We start from the raw sequence: 27,738 nt of genomic DNA, 5'->3' as shown, positions 1-27,738 counted from the left end.
CAATCTAAAAAATTCAACAAGAAAATGTGCAAAAATCACAAATAAGCTTTTACAGCAAAGCAGACACTAATGACTAATAGCAAATAAACACATGAATCTCAAAATAAGGAAAATGACCATTAAGACTACAACATAATGTCATGTAATACCTTTTCAGCTAGGCAAATTCAGGAAAAAAAAAAAAAAAAGCTGACCTTGTCAAAGCCTGGCAGGGATATAGAGCAGAAGGAGTTTTTATATACTTATATACTGCTCTGGGAATGTACTTTGGGGGCAAATATCATTTCCTCGTGAAGCTGAGACTCGGCGTTTCAATTAATGATTAGCCTAGAGAAAAGTCTGTGTACGTACAATACCAGATGAAGAGTCCAAAAATATTCATGGCAGTATCTGTAATAGCAAAAATCTGGGAGAAGACCAGTGATACTAACAGTGGAATGTATAATTAATTTGTGCTACATTCAAACAATAAACTCAGTAGTGAAAATAAAATTAATTAATCTCAAAACCAAAAATGAAAATACACGAAGTATGATTTCACTTATATTAAGGTCAATAGGAAAAATTAAGTAAAATATTATTTAGAAATACAATATGTATAAAGCTACAAAGAAAAGAAAGGGAATGAATGACATTTCAGGAAAGTGTTACGTCTTGCAGGAAGAGAGAAGAATGTAGAATGGAAAAAAGCATAAAGAGAGTTTTAAAAGTTCTACTAATAGTCTATTTCTTATGCTGAGTGAGGCATAAACAGTAATAGAGATAAAGGGAGCAAGGAGCAGGACAGACTTTTTTCTTCCAAAGCAAAGAACTACCAGGAAGCAATCAGAAAGACTCTTGACAAGAGTTAATGGCAAAAGATGGTACAGAAGATATTGAAATAACTAAAATTTCAGGATGCCATGGAGGGGGCAAAGGTATATACCAGAGTGAGAACTTTGGTGCTAAAATTACTCAACTAAGAGTCACTAAGAAGCGGTAGTCCTTTACAAACAGCATATTAGCTACGTGGTATTATTTATTATTTATTTATTTATTTATCAATATTTTATAGAAAGACAATTTCTGCCCAAAGGAGCAAGATCAGCCTATTCCCTTATACTACTATGAAAGTTCAGATGACAAAGGCAAAATTTTTTATGCATTTAACATAAGCAGGCCAGGCTCTGGCTACCATAGACCCCCTAATGAATGACAGAAAAATGTGGTCTTCCAATTATAAGGGGGTACTGACATAATGGAGAAACAGTCAGCCACTATCATTTAAATTAAGGGAGCATTTTCCAGACCTGTTCACTCTAAGTGGGTGCCAAAAAAATATGTTGTGAGACTCTTCCTTACAAAATGTTATAATGCCTCTCAACATACTAAAAACCATTTAATTACAGGTTGTGCTGGACTTGCCTGGCTGTCCAGTGGTTAAGACTCTACACTTCCAATGCAAGGGGGACAGGTTTGATCCCTGGTCAGAGAACTAAGATCCTACACATGCTGTGTGGCAAGGCCAAAAATTTCTTTTTTTTAAATTGTAATTATTAGTTGTGCTTTATGATTAATATTGACTACTCAGGCAAGGAAGATCAATAAATTATGTAAATACATTATATCATGGGGCAAAGACATATTTAAAAAAAAAAGTCAGCCAATTTCCAATGTTCAGTCTGATCAGGAAACAGTCTCTTATGAGAAAACATATTAGAATACTAGGTGGGAAAATCTAAAAATAAGCTATTATCCAAGTCAAATTTATAATCACCAGTTGACTTTTCAGAGCACATTATAGGGGAAAAAGAACCTTTTACTATAAAATTCTTGTTGCCTAGATAAGAAAATATCCATTATCATAGATTTTGTATTTTATATATTTTTAGTCAGCATTTCCTCTAAATCAACGGAAAACCATAACAATCAATTAACAAGAAGCAAAATCTGGTAAAGCTGTTTTGCAGACCAGTGATTTCTAATATTCTGCCCTTATTTCAAGAGTATGAATAATAAAAATATTCACATTCTTACGTGAACATTGATTTATGTTTCCTTCCTTTACTGAAAGCTCCAGAGACAGCTATTAGAAAATGTATTGGTCTGTTCACTTTCTAAGTTTTGAATAGCTTCCCTTTGTGCCATTATTCATATCAATACACAAGTTTCAACCACATTGTTTAAAAAAAAGACAATTCACTGTTCTGCTCACTACTAAAATGAGGAGGATCCCAAAATGGCACCAACACCGGGGTCCTCATGGTAGAATATGCTTCCAAAAATAGCTGCCTCCAGTGTCTATGTCTCCAGGGTGAGCTCCAATTGCCTCCTGCCTCTCCAGGAGACTCTCTAAGATCAGCAGGTGGGTCTGACCCAGGCTCCTTTTAAATTACTGCTTCTGCCCTGAGTCTTGGAGCGTGTGAGATTTTGTGTGCGCCCTTTAAGAGTGGAATCTGGATTTCCCACAACCCTCTGTCTCTCCCAAAAGTAAGCTCCACTGGCCTTCAAAGCCAAATGTTCTGGGGGTTCATTTTCCTGGTGCAGGAACCCTGGGCTGGGGAGCCCAACATGGGGCTCTGACCTTGGGGGAAACCTCTGAAATTGTAATTATTCTCCCATTTGTGGGTCACCCACGCAGGGCTATGTGTTTTGACTGTAACTCTGACCCTCCTACCCATCTCATTGTGGTTCCTTCTTTATATCTTTAGCTGTAGAAGACCTCTTCTGCTAGATTCTCATCAATAGTTGCTCTGTAAATAGTCATTAATTTTGGTGTGCCCATGAGAGGAGGTGAGCTCAGTGTTTTCCTATTCCCCATCTTGGCCACTCCCCTACATATACTTAATTAACATTACAGTGAAGACACCTGGCAGACACCATCTTAACAAAATAATCAAAATGAACATCACCACCGATCATGATATTACTTGACATCATGTGCCTCCTAATGAGATGCTCTGAGAAGAGCACAGCATTACTTCTGTGGTATTCCTGCCAAAAATACATAACCTGAATCTAACAATGAGTAAACATCAAACAAACCAAGACTGAGGACTACTCTACAAGGTAACTGGAATGTACTTTGTTTTTAATTGCCAAGGTCATGAAAGAGAAGGAAAGATTGAGGAATGATTCCAAACTAAAGTAATGTAAAGCAACATGACAACCTAATACAACACATGGTCCTAGACTGGATTCATGAATTATAAGAGACATTAATGAGACCAACAGTGAAATGTGAATGAAGTCTGTGGATCAGATGCTAACACTGAGTCAATGTTAACTTCCTGATTTTGATAACTGTACTGTGGTTATGTAGGACAGAATTCTAGTACTTAGGATACAACAAGTAACAGAACACCTTGTTTGCAAATTACTCTCAAAATGGTTAAAAATGTCATAATTGGGGAACTGAGTAAAAGTATACAGGAGCTCTGTGAACTACTTCTGCAACTTTTAAGTGTCTAAGTTATTTTTTTAATGGACAGTGTATTGTTGTAAGCAGTAATATAGTTGCTTTTCTGAAAATCCCCATTGAAGTCAGTTCTGCCATACTAGTGTAGCAATTCATAAACAGTTGTAATACGAACAATTATCTCATATAACTAAATATCTTACTTACTCTAAAGATAGAAAAATACTAATACAGTAGGAGTCAAAAGCAGAATAAATTAACTCTTAAGGCAAATTCATAGATGCATATACCTGCATGCCATAGCAAATTCCAAGAACAGGCTTGCCAATAGTGAATATTGCTGGATCAAACCAGGGAGCATCTTCTGCATACACGGAATTAGGTCCTCCAGAGATGATAATAGCACTGTGGATTTAAGGAAGAGAGTAATGAAGAATCTTTAACTGCTAATTCTTATACAAGATCTATGCCCTCTCTTGCTTGTACCACTGAGGGAGACTTGATACAGATTCAGAGATTTTGTTATGTTTTCACTATGCTATAGCAGATCCAGATTCTATTAGCCTATTAACAGCCTCTTACACAGCTTAATTTTTTTGGCCGCAGCATGCGGGATCTTCATTCCCTGACCAGGGATCGAACACGTGCCCCCTGCAGTGGAAGCACAGAGTCTTAACCACTGGACCACCAGGAAAGTCCTCTACACAGCTTACTTATTTTTACTCTACTTTATTGCAATACATGGAAGTTTATCAATTCAACAAACACTTGTTAATAAGTACAAACTTCCAAATATATAAAACCAATGTTTTAATCTATGATGGTTAGCCTGTATTTGTTTTGTTTCCTCATCAATGGAGGAAGTAAATGAGAATTCTAAAGTGAAATGGTGAAAATACAGGTCTCCTGAGAGGTCAGGAATGAAGCAGGTCACAGCAGGACAAATAAAGGTATTATGAAGGCCCTGGATCATGCAGGGCAAAATACTCTACAATAAAGAATGGCAGGGCTTCCCTGGTGGCGCAGTGGTTGAGAGTCTGCCTGCCGATGCAGGGGACGCGGGTTCGTGCCCCGGTCCGGGAAGATCCCATATGCCACGGAGCGGCTGGGCTCGTGAGCCATGGCCACTGAGCCTGCGCGTCCGGAGGCTGTGCTCCGCAATGGGAGAGGCCACAACAGTGAGAGGCCCGCGTATCGCAAAAAAAAAAAAAAAAACAAAAGAATGGCAGAAAATGTGAAGAATTACCTAACTTCGCCTTTAAAACCTGTCCAATATTCCCATCAATTTTACCTGAGACCTAGGAATAAGAGCTAACACGACTTGCCTTATATGCCCTGCTCTCAGAACCGTGGTCAGTATTATTACTTAACTACATTACAATTTATAGAGCATTCCATGGGTTAACTTGGGAATAGAGCTATTCATATAAAGAAAGCTGAAAATTGAGGCCTGTATTACTCACCTGGCCTCTAATACAGCTAACTTTGATCCTCAGCATTCAATCAAAAACTTTATAGAACACTTTAATGTTATGATTTTTACATAAAATTTCAGATTTCTAGATTTTCTTTAGGGAAAACAAGGGGAAAAATCTGCTAATACTGGACTTTCACCCTTACATGGCCACAAATAACTGGAATCACAGAGACTTGCACCTTCAGACTACTCATGCTCTCCAGTTTACACAATACAGGCATACTTATGCCCTTTAATCAATTCAAAGTACCCTCAAACTCATTTTAAGTTTGAGTTTGCAGGAATTCTGATTTATCTATATTTCTAAAGGAAAAATGCATTCCAAGATATAACAAAAATCTACTTACAAACAAAACTGGATTACAATTCACCTTATAATTAGTGTCTGCCTGCCATGCAAAAACATATATAAACTAAAATGCTAGACTTTAATACATCCAGAAAAATAAGTCAAATTCATAAAAATTACTCAACAAGCTAATGTTTTTTGTTTTTTGCAGTACGCAGGCCTCTCACTGTTGTGGCCTCTCCCGTTGCGGAGCACAGGCTCCGGCTGCGCAGGCTCAGCGGCCATGGCTCACGGGCCCAGCTGCTCCGCGGCATGTGGGATCTTCCGGGACCAGGGCACGAACCCGTGTCCCCTGCAATGGCAGGCGGACTCTCAACTACTGTGCCACCAGGGAAGCCCATAATGTATTTTTTTTTTAATATTCTAACAATAATTTAAGTAAGCACAAAAGCCGTACTCTTTAAACCTTGTATTGGTAACATGAATTTTGGTATACATTATGTCTGTCAGCTTATCTCTTGCAAAAGAGACTGAAGATAATCTAATCAGATGATGAATGTGACATCTTTAAGATAACAATTTTAAAGGGGAATGGGCTAGCCCTAAGGGTAGATATGCAACCTAGCCTCTTAAAAATGCATAAGCTAAAACTCTCTAAAACATAATAATCAAAATCTCTAGAATTTCAGTATTTAGTTTGTATTTAGTTTTATAAAGGATAACCACCATGCAACTGCCCAGCATCCCTCATTAATCTGCTAAACAACTCAAGGCTATAAAGATTCTTAATACTATTAAAAAGAAAAGGAAACGGACTTAGTCAAGGATAAAACTCAAGCTGCACTTAAGCCAATTATGAAAATTCTTATCTCAGGAAGTCTTGAGAAGAGCTAATCACTCATTCTGAGTTTTCTATTTCTACCCTATTTTTTTGAAACAACTTGCAATTACAAGGCCCACGAAGTCCTAAGGCATTCCAGATACCAATTTTATGTATCAAGCAAATCAAGGTTCTAAAAACAGGTAGGTTAAGATGTCTCTTAAGTCATAAACCTAAAATTCATTCTAGAAAAAGCGTGGTCAAATAACTATCTCAGCAGAAAGGATTATAGTAATGAAAGCCACGGTGCTATAGTTCCTATTCTTCTACAGAGAAAAGAAGCTATAGGCATAAGCAGGACCTAGAAACAGTTGATGATCAGGTAAACAGGTGACAAGAAAAACAGACTTCTATTGCCAATATTGGTTATCCTATTCCAAAACATTTGGTCGATTAGTTTGCTGGGGATTTTTGTGTTTGTTTTGGGTTGGGAGAATGACGGAATTTGGATCTGACAGAGAGCCATTCAGATTTCTTGCAGTTTTTGATTCCCTTAAAACTGGTTCTCACTGGCAAATCAAGACAGTTGAATTAGATAAACTTCTTACTCCAAAATTCTACAGTTTAAAAGAGATATCTGTTTTTAATCTACATCCTAAAACTAGAACAGAGTTAAATGTAAACCTGCTTTTTCTGATTTGCAATTCACTCTATTTCAAAAAGAAGAAACAAAGGATAATGTATACTCATCTGTGAAGTTTTTAAAAGTTAACCATTTGTCTAATGGAAAAACATTATGTTTTTAAGAAAAATTAAACACATTATATTTTGGAAGAAATACAGCATTAAGGCTTAAGAGCTAATTAAGGATATAAACTGCAGTTGCTTGCTTCTGAATAACATTCAATTAAAAAGCAAACATTAAGGGCTTCCCTGGTGGCGCAGTGGTTGAGAATCTGCCTGCTAATGCAGGGGACATGGGTTCGAGCCCTGGTCTGGGAAGATCCCACATGCCGCAGAGCAGCTGGGCCCGTGAGCCACAACTGCTGAGCCTGCACGTCTGGAGCCTGTGCTCCGCAACAAGAGAGGCCGTGATAGTGGGAGGCCCGCGCACCGCAGTGAAGAGTGGCCCCTGCTTGCCACAACTAGAGAAAGCCCTCGCACAGAAACGAAGACCCAACACAGCCAAAAATAAATTAATTAATTAATAAACTCCTACCCCCAACATCCTCTTAAAAAAAAAAAAAAAAAGCAAACATTAATTCCAAGAGAAAAGACACAGCATTAACCAGAAATAGTTGTTAAAGGAAGAAGTTACAAGTCATTTTGACTAGTTTTAACTGTACAAACTATGGAATTAGCCCTTAAATTAGAAGTCTTCATAATTTAGAAACTAGTTTCCTGGAATAGGAAGCAAAAGAGACTCATTGTACACAGAACTCTCTAATTTAGGTATTGTAGCCATTATACATATATATTCCTTTGATCAAATGCTCTGGGATGAATGAATGAATGAATGAATGATCATAATAGCCAAATCTAAGTCTGATCCAGAAACCCTATGAAACATAAGATGTTCAAACGATAAATTCTTAAAACTATGCAAATAAAATTAATGTAATCTTTTCCTTTAAATTCCTTTTAATTCCCAGAGCCATGGGAAATTTCTTGTAAAACCATTCCATGTCTTATTTTCATTAAGTAATTCAGTGCTCAAACAAATTAATAATAAAATATCCTACAATCTAAGCTCAGCCTCCTCAGAAAAACATAAGTTAAAAGTCTACCGGAATCCTTGCTCTTTTACGGCAAATGCTGGTGTTTCCAAGGGGAAGATTTCAGACTGCACAAACAGTTCCCTCACTCTCCGGTCTATGACTTTCCCATACTGAGCACCCGCATCCAGAATGACAACAGCTCCTTCATAGTGGTGGTGGCCATCCTTAAGGTCTCCTCCGGCATTCTCCAGCTGCAAATATTAACACAAATGTCTTCTTAATTATGAGAATTATGAAAATTAGAGCTACTTTTAAAAACTGTGGTCACTGTCAGCTCCAAAAACACACAGAAACTGTTAACTCAGGATTTTGAGTTGCCAATTCAAACACTTAAGATTTTTATACATATCCATACACAGGCATAAATATAAGTTACCATCTACTGACGACATGATATAGTCACTTTATGTTTAATGCATCTTATGCACATTATCCAATACTAGGGTAAGCATACAGTCCAGCTGTGCCAAAATAAAGTACGGGTTTATGCCATGCCTGCTATACTGGCATTATTAGTAATAGTGCCTCCTTCGAATCTCAAATGCATCCCAGTTTGGGTAATAAATTATATGATCACCCAATCTAACTGTCACAGCATTCCTATGAGGGACATACTGATGAGGAACTGAAAGTTTCCTCCCAGAGTATATAAGCATACCCAAATTCACTTTATTAGGATTTTTTGTATTACCTGAGGAAAAAATATATATGCATCTGACCCATAACACTAAAAGTTTTTAAATGTTTTTTAATCCTATCTCTGACAAGTCTACATTGAAAACACTTTTCTGGAGAGCAATTTGGCAAAACATAAAATTTTAACCATATGTGCTGAAATATTTATCTGGAGTGTGCTAAAATATTTACCTGGAACTGGCTTCAAAATAATGCAAGCGCAGGTGGGAATGGATGAAATAAGATTGACTATAGGTCAACCACTGAAGTTGGGTGATACATATATTGTGTTCACTTTAGTCTCGATTCTGTTTTTGTTTATTTTACATAAGAAAAAGCTTTAAATGTGTATGTACTCTGTAAATCCACTTGGAGGAAGCATATACAATATGATCTCATTTTAAAACATTTTGTGTAAAAGTGCAATGTATGTACATGTATGAAAAAGAATGTATAGACAGATATACACCAAAATATTAACAGAGGCAGTATCTGAGTACTAATGGAATTATAGTAGGTGATTTAAAATTTTCCTTTATGCTCTTCAGTATGTTCAAATATTTACAATACACATATTTTTGTAGTTTTTCCCCCTCCAGTTGTAAAATTTGCACACTAAAAAAAAATCTTAAGCCAGCCCCTTAGGCATCTGTGTAACACTTTCATCCCTCTTCCCTCTCCATTTAAGTGAATAAATACATGCAGACTGTGACTTCCCTGGTAGTCCAGAGGTTAAGACTCCACGCTCCCAATGCAGGGGGCCCAGGTTCCATCCCTGGTCAAGGAACTAGATACCGCCTACCACAACTAACAGCCTGCATGCCGCAACCAAAATATCCCACGTGCTGCAACTGAAGATTCCTCACACCACAACAAAAATCCCATCTGCCACAACTAAAACCCGGCGTAGCCAAATAAATAAATAAATACATAAATATTTTTTTAAAAAGTAAATAAAAAGAAATGCAGACTTCACAACACCACTAACACTTCTTCACTGCAGTAATGAAAAAGCAACGATCACAGGCATCTACAGAGGAGGATTTGTGAGAGGAAGTCAACCATAGGCCAGAAAGAATTCCTCAGATCACAAAATGAAGGTTATAATCATAAGAATATCAAGCAATGTAGAATAATCAGATCACAGAAAACAGAAGTTTATAGAATATATTAATGCAAGAAATGCTAAAACTTTCTCCCTTCAGACCTTTACCCTTAGTCTTAGTATACGTATATACATACACATTCCCCTTTAAGGAATTTATCTAAAAGTTTTTTAAATTTATTTTTTTGTAAAGAATAAAGTACTTTTTAAAGACCACTATGTTATTGTGTAAATGTCTCAGATTTAGGTCCATTATCACCTTCACAATTTTCACCAAATCCAAGTACAACCTGTTTTCTCATATTACAGGCAGAGTTCTCACTTTGCATGATTCTGATACGCAAGAATTTCATGCCATGCTTTATACCAGGGTTTAGTTAACTACAAACAGTCCCCAATATCATGGCTCCAATTTCAGTTAACATACATTAACATATAATAATTACATAAAGTTGCTCGTCAGTTCACAAATCATCACATAAATAAGACGAACATCATGATCAATAGCCAATCGTGTCCCTTCTCTCAAAGTCTACTGGTGATTAGTCACTGCACAACAAACAGCCGAGAGTACAATTGTGCTGCCTTCTTGTTGCCCAGTGATAAATTCACATGGCATCTTACACACATGGATAATCAACAAAGATGAAAGTGCACCAAAGAAATTAAAAGTGATATGCTGGAAGTGAATTTCGAATCCAATGTAAATGGAATTATAGAAGAAATGGCTGGCTGTGGCAAGGTTGACACTGCTGCAGTATAAGCCCTTCTAGATGTGCACTCAGAGGAACTTAGTGAAGGCAACTTATCAACATCAATGAGTGGTTGTGATAAAACAGATAACAATGTCCCAGAGGAAGTCACTCTGAGAAAATACTTCAAATTACAAATTAAAGAAACTCTTGGAGATATTTCATGACATTCAAAGTGCAAAGGATAAAATGTTGAAAGCCATCAAAGCATAGAAAAGATGTGAAGGGAAGCACTGTGTAAAAAACTTATCAAGAGTAGCTTAAAAAGAAATAGGGCTTCCCTGGTGGCGCAGTGGTTGAGAGTCCGCCTGCCGATGCAGGGGATGCGGGTTCGTGCCCCGGTCCAGGAAGATCCCACATGAGGCGGAGCAGCTAGGCCTGTGAGCCATGGCCACTGAGACTGCGCGTCCGGAGCCTGTGCTCCGCATGGGGAGAGGCCACAACAGTGAGAGGCCCGCGTACCGCAAAAAAAAAAAATTAAATTAAATTAAAAAAATAAAAAGAAATAAAGCACAATTCTCAATGTTTCTAAAGTTTTAAGTTATACTAAATAGTAGTTTCACTACTTCCCTATTCTTTATAATTAACAGTAAGAATATTTCAACAAAAAATTTTAAAACGTCACAAAACCATCATAATTTTCCCATTGATTATATGATTGCTTTGCATGGTTTCAGCTTGCAAGTCCATTTTTACGATCATTTTACTATCACACAGTGAGGACTGTCTATTTCTTTAAATCAACCATTTTTTTCTTAAATAAATTAGTTTTAAAAGAAAATTTTATAGTTTTCTTAGCACGTTTTAAAGCTGTTCAATCAAATGACATCAGAGATCACTGAGGAAACACTGAATCCTTGCCTCACTTCTTTCTACCTCAGCTATCAACTTGCCTATCCAGCAAAAAGCTTCAACAACTCAGGGAAAAGCAAAAAGGTCACCAGTAATAAAAGCAAAAGTTTCATTCCCTGAAAACCTTGAATCTATTTACTCTTACTTCACACAGAGTTGTAAAGTCTGATCATTAGGCTTCCAAACCCTCAAGGGATTAGAAAGAGCACCCTAAAGAGAAAAATAGCTCATTAGTCACACCATTAGTTGAGACAAATGAAATTCAACATCACAAGACAGAAAAACCTATTATATCTATTTATAAAATTGATTTAAAACTAAAGACGAAGGCTATCCCTCTCAGGTGACCTGAAGTCATCATAATAAAGTAAGTAACGTTCATATCTTTTATGATAGCAAGAATGTTAAGTAAAAACTAAACCATATTCAGCACCCTATTTAAGAATAAAGCAAAAGAATCTTGCAGATACTATAAATATGGAAATGGCATCATTTTTGGATCCTCCTGAATCTCCTCATATCACTGACCACCGGATATCAAAACCAGAACCCAAGACATATATAACTAAATGGTAAGTTATTCCTCCAAGAACCCCAAAATACAAGCTGGTGGGAATGAACTGCCAGAGCCACAATCCCTGGTGTTACAGCATCTGTGTGGGAAGCAACCAGGAATCATTAAAGAAAACCAGAGAATTCCACAATGGCCAACAGGTAGTAGCTAAAAGGCACAGGGGCCAATTTAAGAACAGCAGCTGCACTGGGAGGAGGTGTGGCCACGCCAATGGAGCAGAGGCAGCAAGAGAACCTAAGGGTTTAATTCCCCTAAACCTTTGAAACTGACAGGCCAGGACTCCCTTCTGGGTCAGGGCTCACAATAAGGAGCAACTGCTAGGATGAGAATCAAAATTAATAGGATAAGCCTGAACCAAGATGGCGGAGTAGAAGGACATGCTCTCACTCCCTCTTGTGAGAACACCAGAATCACAATAGGCTGCTGGACAATCATTGACAGGAAGACACTGGAACTCACCAAAAAAGATATCCCAGGGCTTCCCTGGTGGCGCAGTGGTTGAGAGTCCGCCTGCCGATGCAGGGGACACGGGTTCGTGCCCCGGTGTGGGAGGATCCCACATGCCGCGGAGCGTCTGGGCCCGTGAGCCATGGCCACTGAGCCTGCGCGTCCGGAGCCTGTTGCTCCGCAACGGGAGAGGCCACAACAGTGAGAGGCCCGCGTACCGCAAAAAAAAAAAAAAAAAAAAAGATATCCCACATCCAAAGACAAAGGGGAAGCCACAATGAGACAGTAGAGGGGCACAATCACAGCAAAATCAAATCCCATAACTGCTGGGTGGGTGACTCACAGACTGGAGAACACTTATAGCACAGAAGTCCACACACTGGAATGAAGGTTCTGAGCCCCATGTCAGTCTTCTCAACCTGGTGGTCCAGCAACGGGAGGAGAAATTCCTAGAGAATCAGACGTTGAAGCCTAGTGGGATTTGATTGCAGGACTTTGACAGGACTCGGGGAAACAGAGATTCCACTCCTGGAGGGCACACACAAAGTAGTGTACGCATCGGGACACAGGGGAAGGAGCAGTGACCCCATAGGAGACTGAACCAGACCTAACTGCTAGTGTTGGACGGTCTCCTGCAGAGGCGGGGGGTGGCTGTGGCTCACCATGGGGACAAGGACACTGGCAGCAGAAGTTCTGGAAAGTACTCCTTGGCATGAGCCCTCCCAGAGGCTGCCATTAGCCCCACCAAAGAGCCCAGGTAGGCTCCACTGTTGGGTTGTCTCAGGCCAAACAACCAACAGGGAGGGAACCCAGCCCTACCCATCAGCAGTCAAACAGATTATAGTTTTACTGAGCTCTGCCCACCAGAGCAACAGTCAGCTCTACCCACCACCAGTCCCTCCCATCAGGAAACCTGAACAAGCCTCTTAGATAGTCTCATCCACCAGAGGGCAGACAGGAGAAGCAAGAAGAACTACAATCCTGAAGCCTGTGGAACAAAAACCACATTCACAGAAAGATAGACAAGATGAAAAGGCAGAGGATTACGTACCAGGTGAAGGAACAAGATAAAACACCAGAAAAACAACTAAATGAAGTGGAGATAGGCAACCTTCCAGAAAAGGAATTCAAAATACTGATAGTGAAGATGATACAGGACCTCAGAAAAAGAATGGAGGCAAAGATCGAGAGGATGCAAGAAATGTTTAACAAAGAGCTAGAAGAATTAAAGAACAAACAAACAGAGATGAACAATACAATAACTGAAATGAAAACTACACTAAAAGGAATCAATAGCAGAATAACTGAGACAGAAGAACAGATAAGTGACCTGGAAGACAGAATGGTGGAATTCACTGCTGCGGAACAGAATAAAGAAAAGAGAATGAAAAGAAATGAAGACAGCCTAAGAGACCTCTGGGACAACATTAAATGCAACAACATTCGCATAATAGGGGCCCCAGAAGGAGAAGAGAGAGAGAAAGGACCCGTGAAAACATTTGAAGAGATTTTAGTTGAAAACTCCCCTAACATAAGAAAAGAAATAGCCACCCAAGTCCAGGAAGCGCAGCAAGTTCCAGGCAGGATAAACCCAAGGAGAAACACGCCAAGACACATAGTAATCAAATTGGCAAAAATTAAAGACAAAGAAAAATTATTGAAAGCAGCAATAATTGCTGCTTTTCAATTATTGAAAAACGAAAAATAACATACAAGGGAACTCCCATAATGTTAACAGCTAATTTCTCAGCACAAACTCTACAAGCCAGAAGGGAGTGGCATGATATACTTAAAGTGATGAAAGGGAAGAACATACAACCAAGATTACTCTACCCAGCAAGGATCTCACTCAGATTCGATGGAGAAATCAAAAGCTTTACAGAAAAGCAAAAGCTAAGAGAATTCAGCACCACCAAACCAGCTCTACAACAAATGCTAAAGGAACTTCTCTAAGTGGGAAACACAAGAGAAAAAAAGGACCTACAACAAACCCAAAACAATTTAAGAAAATGGTCATAGGAACATATGTATCGATAATGACCTTAAATGTGAATGGATTAAGTGCTCCAACCAAAAGACACAGGCTTGCTGAATAGATACAAAAACAAGATCCATATATATGCTGTCTACAAGAGACCCTCTTCAGACCTAGGGACACATACAGACTGAAAGTGATGGAATGGAAAAAGATATTCCATGCAAATGGAAATCAAAAGAAAGCTGGAGTAGCAACACTCATATCAGATAAAATAGACTTTAAAATAAAGAATGTTACAAGAAACAAGGAAAGACACTACATAATCATCAAGGGATCAATAAAACAGAAGATATAACAATTATAAATATATATGCACCCAACATAGGAGCACAATACATAAGGCAATGGCTAAGAGCTGAAAAAGAGGAAATCGACGGTAATACAATAGTGGGGGACTTTAACACCTCACCTACACAGATGGACAGATCATCCAAACAGAAAATTAATAAGGAAACCCAAGCTTTAAATGACACACTAAACCAGATAGATTTAATTAATATTTATAAGACATTCCATCCAAAAACAGCAGATTACACTTTCTTCTCAAGTGCACACGGAACATTCTCCAGGATATATCACAGCTTGGGTCACAAATCAAGCCTCAGCAAATTTAAGAAAATTGAAAAAATATCAAGCATCTTTTTCTAACCACAACGCTATGAGATTAGAAATGAATTACAGGGGAAAAAACATAAACAACACAGACACATGGAGGCTAAACACTACATTACCAAATAGCCAAGAGATCACTGAAGAAATTAAAGAGGAAATCAAAAAATACCTAGAGACAAGTGACAATGAAAACACGACAATACAAAACCTATGGGATATAGCAAACGCAGTTCTAAGAGGGAAGTTTATAGCTATACAAGCCTACGACAAGAAACAAGAAAAATCTCAAATAAACAATCTAACCTTACAGCTAAAGGAACTAGAGAAATAAGAACAAACAAAACCCCAAGTTAGCAGAAGGAAAGAAATCATAAAGCTCGGGGAGAAATAAATGAAATAAAAACAAAGAAAACAATAGCAAAGATCACTAAAACTAAAACCTGGTTCTTTGAGAAGTTAAACAAAATTGATAAACCATTAGACAGACTCATCAAGAAAAAGAGGGAGAGGACTCAAATCAATAAAATTAGAAATGAAAAACGAGAAGTTACAACAGCCACCGCAGAAATACAACGCATCCTAAGAGACTACTACAAACAACTCTATGCCAATAAAATGGACAACCTGGAAGAAATGGACAAATTCTTAGAAAAGTATAACCTTCCAAGACTGAACCAGCAAGAAATAGAAAATATGAACAGATCAATCACAAGTAACAAAATTGAAACTGTGATTTAAAATCTTCCAACAGGGGCTTCCCTGATGGCGCAGTGGTCAAGAGTCCATCTGCTGATGCAGGGGACATGGGTTCGTGCCCCGGTCTGGGAAGATCCCACATGCTGCGGAGCAGCTGGGCCTGTGAGCTGTGGCCATTGAGCCTGTGCATCCAGAGCCTGTGCTCTGCAACGAGAGGCCACAACAGTGAGAGGCCTACATACCGCAAAAAAAAAAGAACAAAAAAATCTTCCAACAAACAAAAGTCCAGGACCAGATGGCATCACAGGTGAATTCTATCAAACATTTAGAGAAGAGCTAAACACATCCTCCTCAAACTCTTCCAAAAAACTGCGGAGGAAGGAACACTCCCAAACTCATTCTATGAGGCCACCATCACCCTGATACCAAAATGAGACAAAGATACTACAAAAAAAGAAAATTATAGACCAGTATCACTGATGAATATAATGCAAAAATCCTCAGAAAAATACTAGCAGACAGAATCCAACAACACATTAAAAGGATCATACACCATGATCAACTGAGATTTATCGCAGGGATGCAAGGATTCTTCAATATACACAAATCAATGTGATACCCCATATTAACAAATTGAAGAAGAAAAACCACATGAACATCTCAATAGATGCAGAAAAAGCTTCTGACAGAATTCAACACCCATTTATGATAAAAACTCTCCAGAAAGTGGGCATAGAAGGAACCTACCTCAACATAATAAAGGCCAAATATGACAAACCCACAGCAAATATCATTCTCATTGGTGAAAAACTGAAAGCATTTCCTCTAAGATCAGGAACAAGACAAGGATGTCCACTCTCACTGCTATTATTCAACATAGTTTTGGAAGTCCTAGACACGGCAATCACAGAAGAAAAAGAAATAAAAGGAATACAAATTGGAAAAGAAGAAGTAAAACTGTCACTGTTTGCAGATGACATGATACTATACATAGAGAATCCTAAAGATGCCACCAGAAAATGTCTAGAGCTAATCAATGAATTTGGTAAAGTTTCAGGATACAAAATTAATGCACAGAAATCTCTTGCATTCCTATACACTAAAGATGAAAAATCTGAAAGAGAAATGAAGGAAACACTCCCATTTACCACTGTAACAAAAAGAATAAAATACCTAGGAATAAAACTACCTAGCGAGACAAAAGACCTGTATGCAGAAATCTATAAGACACTGATGAAAGAAATTAAAGATATCAACAGATGGAGAGATATACCATGTTCTTGGAGAGATATACCATGTTCTTGGATTGGAAAAATCAATATTGTGAAAATGACTATACTACCCAAAGCAATCTACAGATTCAATGCAATCCCTATCAAATTACCAATGGGATTTTTTACAGAACTAGAACAAAAAAATCTTAAAATTTGTATGGAGACACAAAAGACCCCGAATACCCAAAGCAGTCTTGAGGGAAAAAAACAGAGCTGGAGGAATGAGACTCTCTGACTTCAGACTATACTATAAAGCTACAGTAATCAAGACAGTATGGTACTGGCACAAAAACAGAAACATAGATCAATGGAACAAGATACAAAGCCCAGAGGTAAACCCACACACCTATGGTCAACTAATCTATGACAAAGGAGGCAAAGATATACAATGGAGAAAAGACAGTCTCTTCAATAAGTGGTGCTGGGAAAACAGGACAGCTACATGTAAAAGAATGAAATTAGAACACTCCCTAACTCCATACACAAAAATAAACTCAAAATGGATTAGAGACCTAAATGTAAGACCAGACACTATAAAACTCTTAGAGGAAAACATAGAAAGAACACTCTTTGACATAAATCACAGCAAGATCTTTTTTGATCCACCTCCTAGAGTAATGGAAATAAAAACAAAAATAAACAAATGGGACCTAATGAAACTTCAAAGCTTTAGCACAGCAAAGGAAACCATAAACAATACCAAAAGGCAACCCTCAGAATGGGAGAAAATATTTGCAAATGAATCAACGGACAAAGGCTTAATCTCCAAAATATATAAACAGCTCATGCAGCTCAATATTAAAAAAACAAACAACCCAATCCAAAAATGGGCAGAAGACCTAAACAGACATTTCTCCAAAGAAGACGTGCAGATGGCCAAGAAGCACATGAAAAGCTGCTCAACATCACTAATTATTAGAGAAATGCAAATCAAAACTACAATGAGGTATCACCTCACACCAGTTAGAATGGGCTTCATCTGAAAATCTACAAACAACAAATGCTGAAGAGGGTGTAGAGAAAAGGGATCCCTCTTGCACTGTTGGTGGGAATGTAAACTGATACAGTCACTATGGAGAACAGTATGGAGGGGCCTTAAAAAACTAAAAATAGAATTACCATATAATCCAGCAATCCCATTACTGGGCATATACACAGAGAAAAACATAATTCAAGAAGACACATGCACCCCAATGTTCATTGCAGCACTATTTACAATAGCCAGGTCATGGAAGCAACCTAAATGCCCATCGACAGACGAATGGATAAAGAAGATGTGGTACATATATACGATGAAATATTACTCAGCCATAAAATGGAATGAAACTGGGTCATTTGTTGAGACGTGGATGGATCTAGAGACTGTCATACAGAGTGAAGCAAGTCCGAAAGAGAAAAACAAACATTGTATATTAACGCGTATATGTAGAACCTAGAAAAATGGTACAGATGAACTGGTTTGCAGGGCAGAAACTGAGACACAGATGTAGAGAACAAATGTATGGACACCAAGAGGGAAAAGCCGTGGGGGGTTATGGGTGGGGGTGTGATGAATTAGGCGATTGGGATTGACATGTATACACTGATGTGTATAAAACTGATGACTAATAAGAACCTGCTGTTTAAAAAAATAAATTAAATAAAATTCAAAAAAAAAATAAGATAAGGAAAACAGAAGGGCCAGACTAAAGTGTGGGGAGGAATCAGTGCCAGGAATGCTCAGAAAACAAACTGCCATGATTTTAACAGAAGAGGGAGCTCTATCAATTTGTAGAAAGTATCTGAAAATTTAGAAGGTATTCTAAAAATGCAAGAAATACTAGGAATTCCCTGGTGGTCCAGTGGTTAGGACTCCATGTTTCCACTGCAGGGGGCACAGGTTCCATCCCTGGTCCCAGAACTAAGATCCATGTGGGGAGCCAAAAGAAAAAAAAAAAAAATGCAAGAAATACACCTGATACTAGCAGAACATTGTTAATCAACTATACTCCAATATAAAATAAAAATTTTTTAAAAGTAAAATGCAAGAAATTAAGTTTGCATGGAAGAGAATCAGTAAGCATAGAAGTTAAATTCCATACAAAGTTACCAAAAGGAAAAAAGGAAATAAGGAATAGAATAATATCTCTAAAGCGAGCAAGACAGAAATACAAACTCAAACAACAGATGAAAACTGAAATGTGCTATTTCTAAATAAGCGAAAAGGTATTAAAATCCTGCAAGGCATGAAAGAATATGAATCAAAATTAGACTATAAACCCAGAACAACCAATCCCAAGACATACTCTCAACAATATTATTTGGCTTTAAAGAAAAAAACCCTTTGAATATATTGGTTAAAAACTTATAACTCACTCAACTACACATTTGTTGCGTGTAGTTTTCTTTACATGTGTCTTATTTTACAATAAATATTTTTTAAATAAAGCAAAAGAAGGGAACTAAGAGTCTGTACCTTTTATTTCAGGTGTCTTACATATTTTCTTATTCATAATGTATTTGTTTTACAGATGAAGAAAATGCCAGTTGCCTGGGGATAGGTCTAAAATGTAAGTCTTTTCAAACCCCAAAATAATTAGCACTGCAGAAGGAAAGTGGTTAAATATGCATTATATTTCTGGAAGACTACCTTCAAAGTTATTTTACTTTTTAATATTTTGGTACTTAAAAGGGGTAAGCTTTATTACTTTAAAAAGTTTCCATCATGAGTGAAATAATGTTCTGTTGATGTCTCCAAGAAAAGAACTATTATACTATATAAACGATTGTTGAAATTGAATTTCATCAATACTAAACTTATTCGTGTAATTGCCTTTAAAAGCCCTTTTGGGGCTTCCCTGGTGGTGCAGTGGTTGAGAGTACGCCTGCCGGTGCAGGGGACATGGGTTCGTGCCCCGGTCTGGGAAGGTCCCACATGTCGCGGAGCGGCTGGGCCCATGAGCCATGGCCGCTGAGCCTGCGCTCCGCAACCGGAGAGGCCATGGCAGTGAGAGGCCCGCGTACCGCAAAAAAAAAAAAAAAAAAAAAAAAGCCCTTTCAAATTAGAAGCCTTCAATTGTTGAAATAAAATTAAAAGTTTTAGGGTTAAGAAAGATTTTAAAAATACCCACCCACACCCATTTTAGTGATCTGAGATTCTCAACTACTCAGAATAATCCTTTCATTACCAAAAGACAACTGGAAATTTGACTTTTATCTATCTAATCTCACCACATCTATAACTAAAAAAATAGTACAGTTTCTTCACAAAATTATCCAACATTTCAGGTACTTTAGATGAATCAACCTCACCAAAGATTTTTCATAAGAGCCCATCACCTCACATACAATGCTGAATGAAGTTTGAGCCTACAACTAAAGGATTAAAACAAAGAGACTAAAAAAAAAAAAAAAACAAAGAGACTATAGCTCCTGACCTTACCATATGCTTGTTATACCCTCCTTTTATTTTGAAAACTTTTGAACGTACAAAAAGTTGAAAGTATGGTACAATGAACAGCATTCTCCAACTAAATTGAACAATTAGTAACATTTTGCCACATTTGGTTTATTTCTACCTATATATATACTTTTTCCCCTGAACAACTGGAAAGTAAATTGTAGATTTTTCACTCCCCAAACATCTTTTCATCATGGACCTCCTACAAATTGGAACATTCCCCTGCATAACTACAATACCTTTTTCACACCCAAGAAATTTAACACTGTTAGTATCTATACACAAATTTTCCCAAATGTCACAAATACCTTTATGGCTTTTTTTTTTCCTTTAATTCCAGAACGCTATTGAAGACCACACATTTTGCAACACATTAATCTAGAACTATTCACCTCTTCACATTTTTATGGTCTTTCATGACACTGACATTTTTAAAAGTTCAGAGTAGCTTTTTGTAGAATGACCCACAACCAGGATGGGTTTCCTTTCTCATGATTAGACTCTAGATAAACATTTCTTTTTGGCAACAATTTTACATTGGTGATGATTTTACACTGCCTTCTCCTGATGTCATACAATGGCAAGGACACAATGTCACTTTGTTCCACTATTGGTAATACTGACTTTGATCACTTGGTTAACATGACTGTGTGCTTGAAAGAAAACAAAAATCTGATTCAAGTCCTACCCCTGCTTAAAACCCTATAGTGACTTTCCCTTAGAATAAAGTTCAATAAAGTCCAAAATACTTTCCAAGTCCTATGAGGCTTTGTCTACTCTTTAGCCTAAACTGCTCTTTTAAACTCTCCACAGTCCCACAGAGTAGTATGCTGTCCTCTCTGCATCAATCTCAAACATGTCAACTAAAGGAAATCAAACATCTCTGAAATCATGCTATATCTTAAATTTTCCATTAGCCCAATGACAAAGCTGTCACTGCCATGGTCATAGTTATGTACAATTTGACATAAAATCCTTTAAGGGAAAGTGATCCCAGAATCTCTCAGGAAATCTCCCTTAGAGCAGAAAGATGCCCCAAGAGTTCAGGGAAAGAAATACAGGTGAGCATGGCTGAAAGTCATCTAGAATAGCCATGCTGGAGCATTATGTATCTCACCAAGTACGCCATTTCTCTATGCATTCGATGAACAGTAAGAATGAGTAAGATCCCTGGAAAGTGTAGTGGCTTCTTATTCGTAATGGTATGCCTGGACAAGTGCAACCCCGTAACACTTCAGTCAGCAAAACATTTAAAAAACATTTGAAGGGCTTCCCTGGTGGCGCAGTGGTTAAGAATCCAACTGCCAATGCAGGGGACACAGGTTCGATTCCTGGTCCAGGAAGGTCCCACATGCCGTGGAACAACTAAGCCCTTGTGCCACAACTACTGAGCCTGTGTGCTGCAACTACTGAATCCCGTGCGCCTAGGTGGGCCTAGGTGCTCTGCAACAAGAGAAGCCACCGCAATGAGAAGCCCATGCACCTCAACGAAGAGTAGCCCCCACTCACCTCAACTAGAGAAAGCCACGTGCAGCAACGAAGACCCAACGCAGCCAAAAATAAATAAATAAATTTATTTAAAAAAATAAAAATAAAAACCATTTGAAGAAGGACTGAGTTCTGGTTATTACCTGAAAAACTTCCATTGACATCTTCTGGTAAGAACAAAGGAGTGCTAGCATCAAAAATTCCAGAATGAATTCTCAGTGGCCTGGAAAAAAATCCCGGAAGTAACTGAGTACTCACAAGGAATAATGAATCATCAAAATTCTTGATGGAATAAGAGATCTGTGGAAAAACAGAACCTGGACAACTCAAGTCAAAAAGTAATTCAGGGGCTTCCCTGGTGGTATAGTGGTTTAGAGTCCGCCTGCCAATGCAGGGGACACGGGTTCGTGCCCCGGTCCGGGAAGATCCCACATGCCGCGGAGCGGCTGGGCCCATGAGCCATGGCCACTGAGCCTGCGTGTTCGAAGCCTATGCTCCGCAACGGGAGAGGCCGCAGCGGTGAGAGGCCCACGTACCGCAAAAAAAAAAAAGAAAAAGTAATTCAGAAGAGTCAGGCTAAACATGAAGAAAGTTTAGAAATACTAGAACTAATTTATTTCATATAAATAGATATATAGATATGTTTTATCTATACCTAAGTAGTATATAAGTTCTAAAAAAGCCTAAGTCTCTGAAATATATATTAAAAATTCTAGGTGCAATTATTGAATACAGGTGACAGTTATATAATTGTTCATTTTACATAATAAATGTATTAAATGCCTTTAGGAAATGATGTCATACATCTGCTTAAGCAGCACTTACTTATCATCGACTATTTCATGTTGCCTAAATTAAGATCACTAAGTTTTGTTCCATTTTTCTTATAATTTCAATACATTTGTAGCATTATAAGCAAAAATTCTGATCACTCAATTCGTCTGCATTCATTTTTCTCTATCTTGTTTAATCTAAGTATGCAACCTATAGACCTCTTTAGTAAATATCTTCAATAAATTACTATTTTTTTAAGTTTTCAGTGTTCAACAGGTTTGGGAAATGCAAGTCTCTAGTGACATATAGCATTGTCTTAGCCTTTTACTGCTCCTGGTTTGTTAATGAGTTCATACGTTGAGGAAACACTTTTCCCTAATGAGATTTCAAGCTAGTAGTTATTCAATGTTCCTGCTTTGTTTCTACATGCTATCTGGGATCATGCTACTATGAATTCCATATTGCTTTTAATTTAATTATTTCTTCTCCTTTATTGAACCAATTTGTAGTAGTTCTGATTACAACTTCATCTTCTTTTGAATAAACAAATATGTCTCTTGATTCTTCAAAGTCATTCCAAATCTTCTTCTCCCCTTATGTGTAAGGGTGCCAACAGCTCCTTTCAAGTTCAAGTGGGCACTATTCCTGACCATAATGAACAGTCTGAATGTACTATCTAAATCAATGAATTAAAAAGCGGTTTAGCTTGGATTCAGATACTACTACTAGCACCCACTTAAAGACAGCCAGACCCCATGTACACAAACTCTAACCGTGGAAATGGTTGAGGAATTTCAACTTCTCAGGTAAATTAAATATAGTTCTAATGCTAAATATAGTTCTAATGGGTTTAATTGATACATATGATCACTGGGTAAGAAAATAAACACACAACTGTTTATTACCTTTATTTTCCAACTTCAGGGGAAATAAAAATTTATTCCAGTGTTACAATTTCTAATTCCAATTTTTAAACCTTTTGAAATCAATTATATATTTTCCCCTTGGATTTCAATGACCCTAAAAGAGTCTTTCCAGAAAGCTATAGCAATGTTATTTGGCTGACAAACTATACTTATGTAGCCAGTTTTAAATTAAATAATTAAGAAAACTTGGAAAAAAAAAAAAAAGAAAACTTGGCACCGTTGGCTAAAATCAAAGTACACTATTCTTTACCTCATGATTTTTCAATCCTTAAAAGTTTTATTATAGCTACTTTTCCCATTTGATGATGAGCATTAGCCAACAGAGGATCAAGGTTATCTCTAGATAAATCTAACCCACTCTTAATTAGCCCAAACCATCCTACTTCTAAAAGTTGGCAATGTACATACACACACACACACACACACACACACACACACACACAGAAACAACATTCAGTAACAACTGTTGTCATACCATTAAAATATTAGAAGGAAAAGTTTTGAACCATGTCCATGCTTATCTGTTTAGTTATACTCCTCACAGATTTTTTCTTTATATTGACCTTTAGTTTTTCTGACTGACTCTGCATTCCAATTGTGACTGAGATCTACTACTTTAACAAAAAATACTTCTTTGGATGGTGATTCAAGTGTGTGTTGCCTGTTCACATGAACAAGAACCAAAGGTTCTTTGCAAAGAGACAAAGAAATAGAAAGAATATTATAGATTTATATACCTAAACAGCCTCTCTTCAGTTCATCTCCCCATACTATCAGTATACTAAAGATGACCTTAGATGATACTTTTCATGCAGAGATGAAAGATAATCAAAGGGCTTTCTCTTCCTAAATATACTGAGTTTGTGAACAGACACAATTTTACCTTTAATTACTTTTCCTAAAATCCTTTTAAGAAGTAATTTTAGCTTAGGTCTATACATTTTTTCCTAAGAAAAACTTTAAAGTTTAAACGTAGAATGTCACAATTTCACAAGTATTTAGCACATGGTCCACTTTTCAAGATACAACTATTATACTTCATAAACCCAACCTCCTTTCTACATCTTGCCCTTTCTACTGTAACATGTGCCTGAACTACACTTTGTTGAAAATAATAATGAGTTAATAAAACTTGAAAAAATTATGCACAAAATTGGTCAAAGTTAGGAAAGGAATCAAGCATGCATTCTGCCTTTCTAGTATCAACTCTGCCATAAGTAACCACGCAGTAAGTGAAAGAAAGTTCTTTATAAACAGTTCCAGAAAGAATAGAATTAGAGTATCATCATTTTGCTATCTCTCATAAAATAATGTATATAAGGCTACTGTGGTCCACAAAAGGATCAGTGCTGGTATGCAAACTGTTGCCAGTTCATAATAACAAAAGGTACATAAATTTTATATAAGCATTCATAAACTTATATAACAAGTTGACAATAATTTTATTTCCTTGAATCTATAATAAAAATGTGGGGCTTTTATTTTCTATGTCTTAGAGTTTTAAGTTTCATTTGTCTAAAAGTTTATTGTATTTTATAAAAACAGCAGTCATGGTAGGACTGGAAATGTTTTTTAAAAACTCGATCTTAAAAAAAAAAAAAAAAAACTCGATCTTTATTGCAGATCTGTGAGAAGCACTGAACTAGGTGTTGGCTATTAAAATCATTAAAGACTGATGAGAAATTTGATAACAGATGAATAAGATGGCAACACCCTGAATCAACTGATCAATCTTAACCTACTAAAATAGAGACAAGACATATGTAACTCTTTTTTTGTAACTGAAGTAGAGTTGATTTACAATGTTGTTAATTTCTGCTGTACAAAAAAGTGATTCAGTTATACATATATATACATTCTTTTTTTATATTCTTTTCCATTATGGTTTATCATAGGATACTGAATATAGTTCCCTGTGTCATACAGTAGGACCTTGTTGTTTATCCATTCTACATGTAATAGCTTACATCTGCTAACCCCAACCTCCCACTCATCCCTCCCTCAACCCCCCTTCCCCCTTGGCAACCACAAGTCCGTTCTCTATGTCTGTGAGTCTGTTTCTTTTTCGTAGATAAGTTCTTTTGTGTCATATTTTAGATTCCACATATAATTGTTATCATGTGGTATTTGTTCTTTCTCTTTCTGACTTACTTCACTTAGTATGACAACCTCTAGTTGCATCGACGTTGCTGCAAATGGCATTATTTTGTTCTTTTTATGGTTGAGTAATATTCCATTGTGTATATATACCACATCTTCTTTATCCATTCATCTGTTGATGGACATTTAGGGTGCTTCCATGTCTTGGTTACTGTAAATAGTGCTGTTATGAACATAGGGGTACATGTATCTTTTCAAATTAGAGTTTTATCTGGAATATGCCCAGGAGTGGGATTGCTTGATCATATGGTAATTCTATTTTAGTTTTACGAGGAACCTCCATAGTAGCTGCACCAACTTACATTCCCACCAACAGTGCAGGAGGGTTCCCATTTCTCCACACCCTCTCCAGCATTTGTTATTTGTAAACTTTTTAATGATGGCCATTCTGACTGGTGTAAGGTGGTACCTCACTATAGTTGTGATTTGCATTTCTCTAATAATTAGCAATGTTAAGCATCTTTTCATGTGCCTGTTGGCCATCTGTATTTCTTCTTTGGAAAAATGTCTATTTAGGTCTTCTGCCCATTTCTCAATTGGGTTGTTTTTTGTTGTTGTTGAGTTGTATGAGCTGTTTGTATATTTTGGAAATTAAGCCCTTGTCAGTTGCATCATTTGCAAATATTTTCTCCCATCCTGTAGGTTGTCCTTTCATCTTGTGTATGGTTTCCTTAGCTGTGCAAAAGCCTGTAAGTTTGACTAGGTCCCATTAGTTTATTTTTGTTTTTATTTCTATTGCCTTGAGACACTGGCCTAAGAAAACACTGATATGATTTACAGACATATGTAACTTACTATGAGGCACTAAGTAAACGTATGTGAAGGAAAACTGACCACATGTTTATAACTACTGAGGTAAGTGACAGAGACATTATACTCTTTGCTCTACTTGTGCATGTTTTGAAATTTTCCATACGTAACAGACTACATTGGCCCTAATTCTTCACTATTCCTTATATCCATGCCTTTTGTCATGCCACTTTGCAGTTTGTCCTATTATAGGCAGAATGTATCACTCTTGACCCTGAGCTGAACCACGAGACCTGCTTTTGCCAATGTAATGAGGGCAGAAGTGATAGTGTGCCAAGCCTTAAGCCATTTTTTTTTACATCTTTATTGGAGTATAATTGCTTTACAATGGTGTGTTAGTTTCTGCTTTATAACAAAGTGAATCAGTTATACATATACATATGTTCCCATATCTCTTCCCTCTTGCGTTTCCCTCCCTCCCACCCTCCCTATCCCACCCCTCTAGGTGGTCACAAAGCACCAAGCTATGTTCCTTGTCTCCTGTGCTTCTGCCATCATCATGAAAACACCAAGAGCCTACTTATTAATCCAAGCAAAGGATAAGAGTAGTGAAGCTCAGCCAAGCTCACCCACAAACTCCTGCGCAAGAAGTAAGCATCACTTGTCTTTCTGAAAATGTTTCTAATACTACCTAAAGTGAAATTTTTAAAAGCTGTCTAACACCAAAGCATCCATGGCAGGTTATGAATCAATAACAAATTATGATTCTGCTTTCCCTGGCCATATATAGCAGAAATATATAAGAATGTAGGGGGCTTCCCTGGTGGCGCAGTGGTTGAGAGTCCGCCTGCCGATGCAGAGGACACGGGTTCGTGCCCCGGTCCGGGAAGATCCCACATGCCGTGGAGCGGCTGGGCCCATGAGCCATGGCCGCTGAGCCTGCGCGTCCGGAGCCTGTGCTCCGCAACGGGAGAGGCCACAACAGTGAGAGGCCCGCGTATCGCAAAAAAAAAAAAAAAGAATGTAGGGGAGGGCTTCCCTGGTGGCGCAGTGGTTAAGAGTCCGCCTGCCGATGCAGAGGACACGGGTTCACGCCCCGGTCCGGGAGGATCCCACATGCTGTGGAGCGGCTGGGCCCGTGAGCCACGGCTGCTGGGCCTGCGCGTCTGGAACCTGTGCTCTGCAACGGGAGAGGCCACAACAGTGAGAGGCCCGCGTACCGCAAAAAAAAAAAAAAAAAAAAAAAAAAATGAACAAACTACTGATACACACAACATTGATAAATCTCAAAAACGTTATAGTGAGTAAAAGAAGCCAAAATCATTGTATGATTCCACTGATATAAAATTCAAAAACAAACAAGACTAATGTATAGATACAGAAATCAAAACAGTGGCTGCTGCTGAAGGAGTGGA

General features: G+C 37.7%; 1 protein-coding gene across 4 annotated transcripts in view; it reads right to left on the bottom strand.

The window, feature by feature from the left end:
* The window catches only part of GMPS (guanine monophosphate synthase), a 102,885-nt gene that overhangs the window by 55,765 nt on the left and 19,382 nt on the right, over positions 1-27,738 (bottom strand). For all 4 annotated transcript variants that reach the window (XM_032631208.1, XM_032631209.1, XM_032631210.1 and 1 more), the window contains 2 exons: positions 7,771-7,952; positions 3,688-3,802 (listed from right to left, as the gene is read on the bottom strand). In XM_032631208.1, coding sequence (XP_032487099.1) covers positions 3,688-3,802; positions 7,771-7,952 — 297 coding nt within the window. The remainder of the gene's footprint in view (positions 1-3,687; positions 3,803-7,770; positions 7,953-27,738) is intronic.

The sequence above is a fragment of the Phocoena sinus genome, chromosome 4 (assembly GCF_008692025.1).
Source record: "Phocoena sinus isolate mPhoSin1 chromosome 4, mPhoSin1.pri, whole genome shotgun sequence".
Classification (NCBI taxonomy): domain Eukaryota; kingdom Metazoa; phylum Chordata; class Mammalia; order Artiodactyla; family Phocoenidae; genus Phocoena; species Phocoena sinus.
This window is presented reverse-complemented; position numbering and strand designations above follow the sequence as displayed.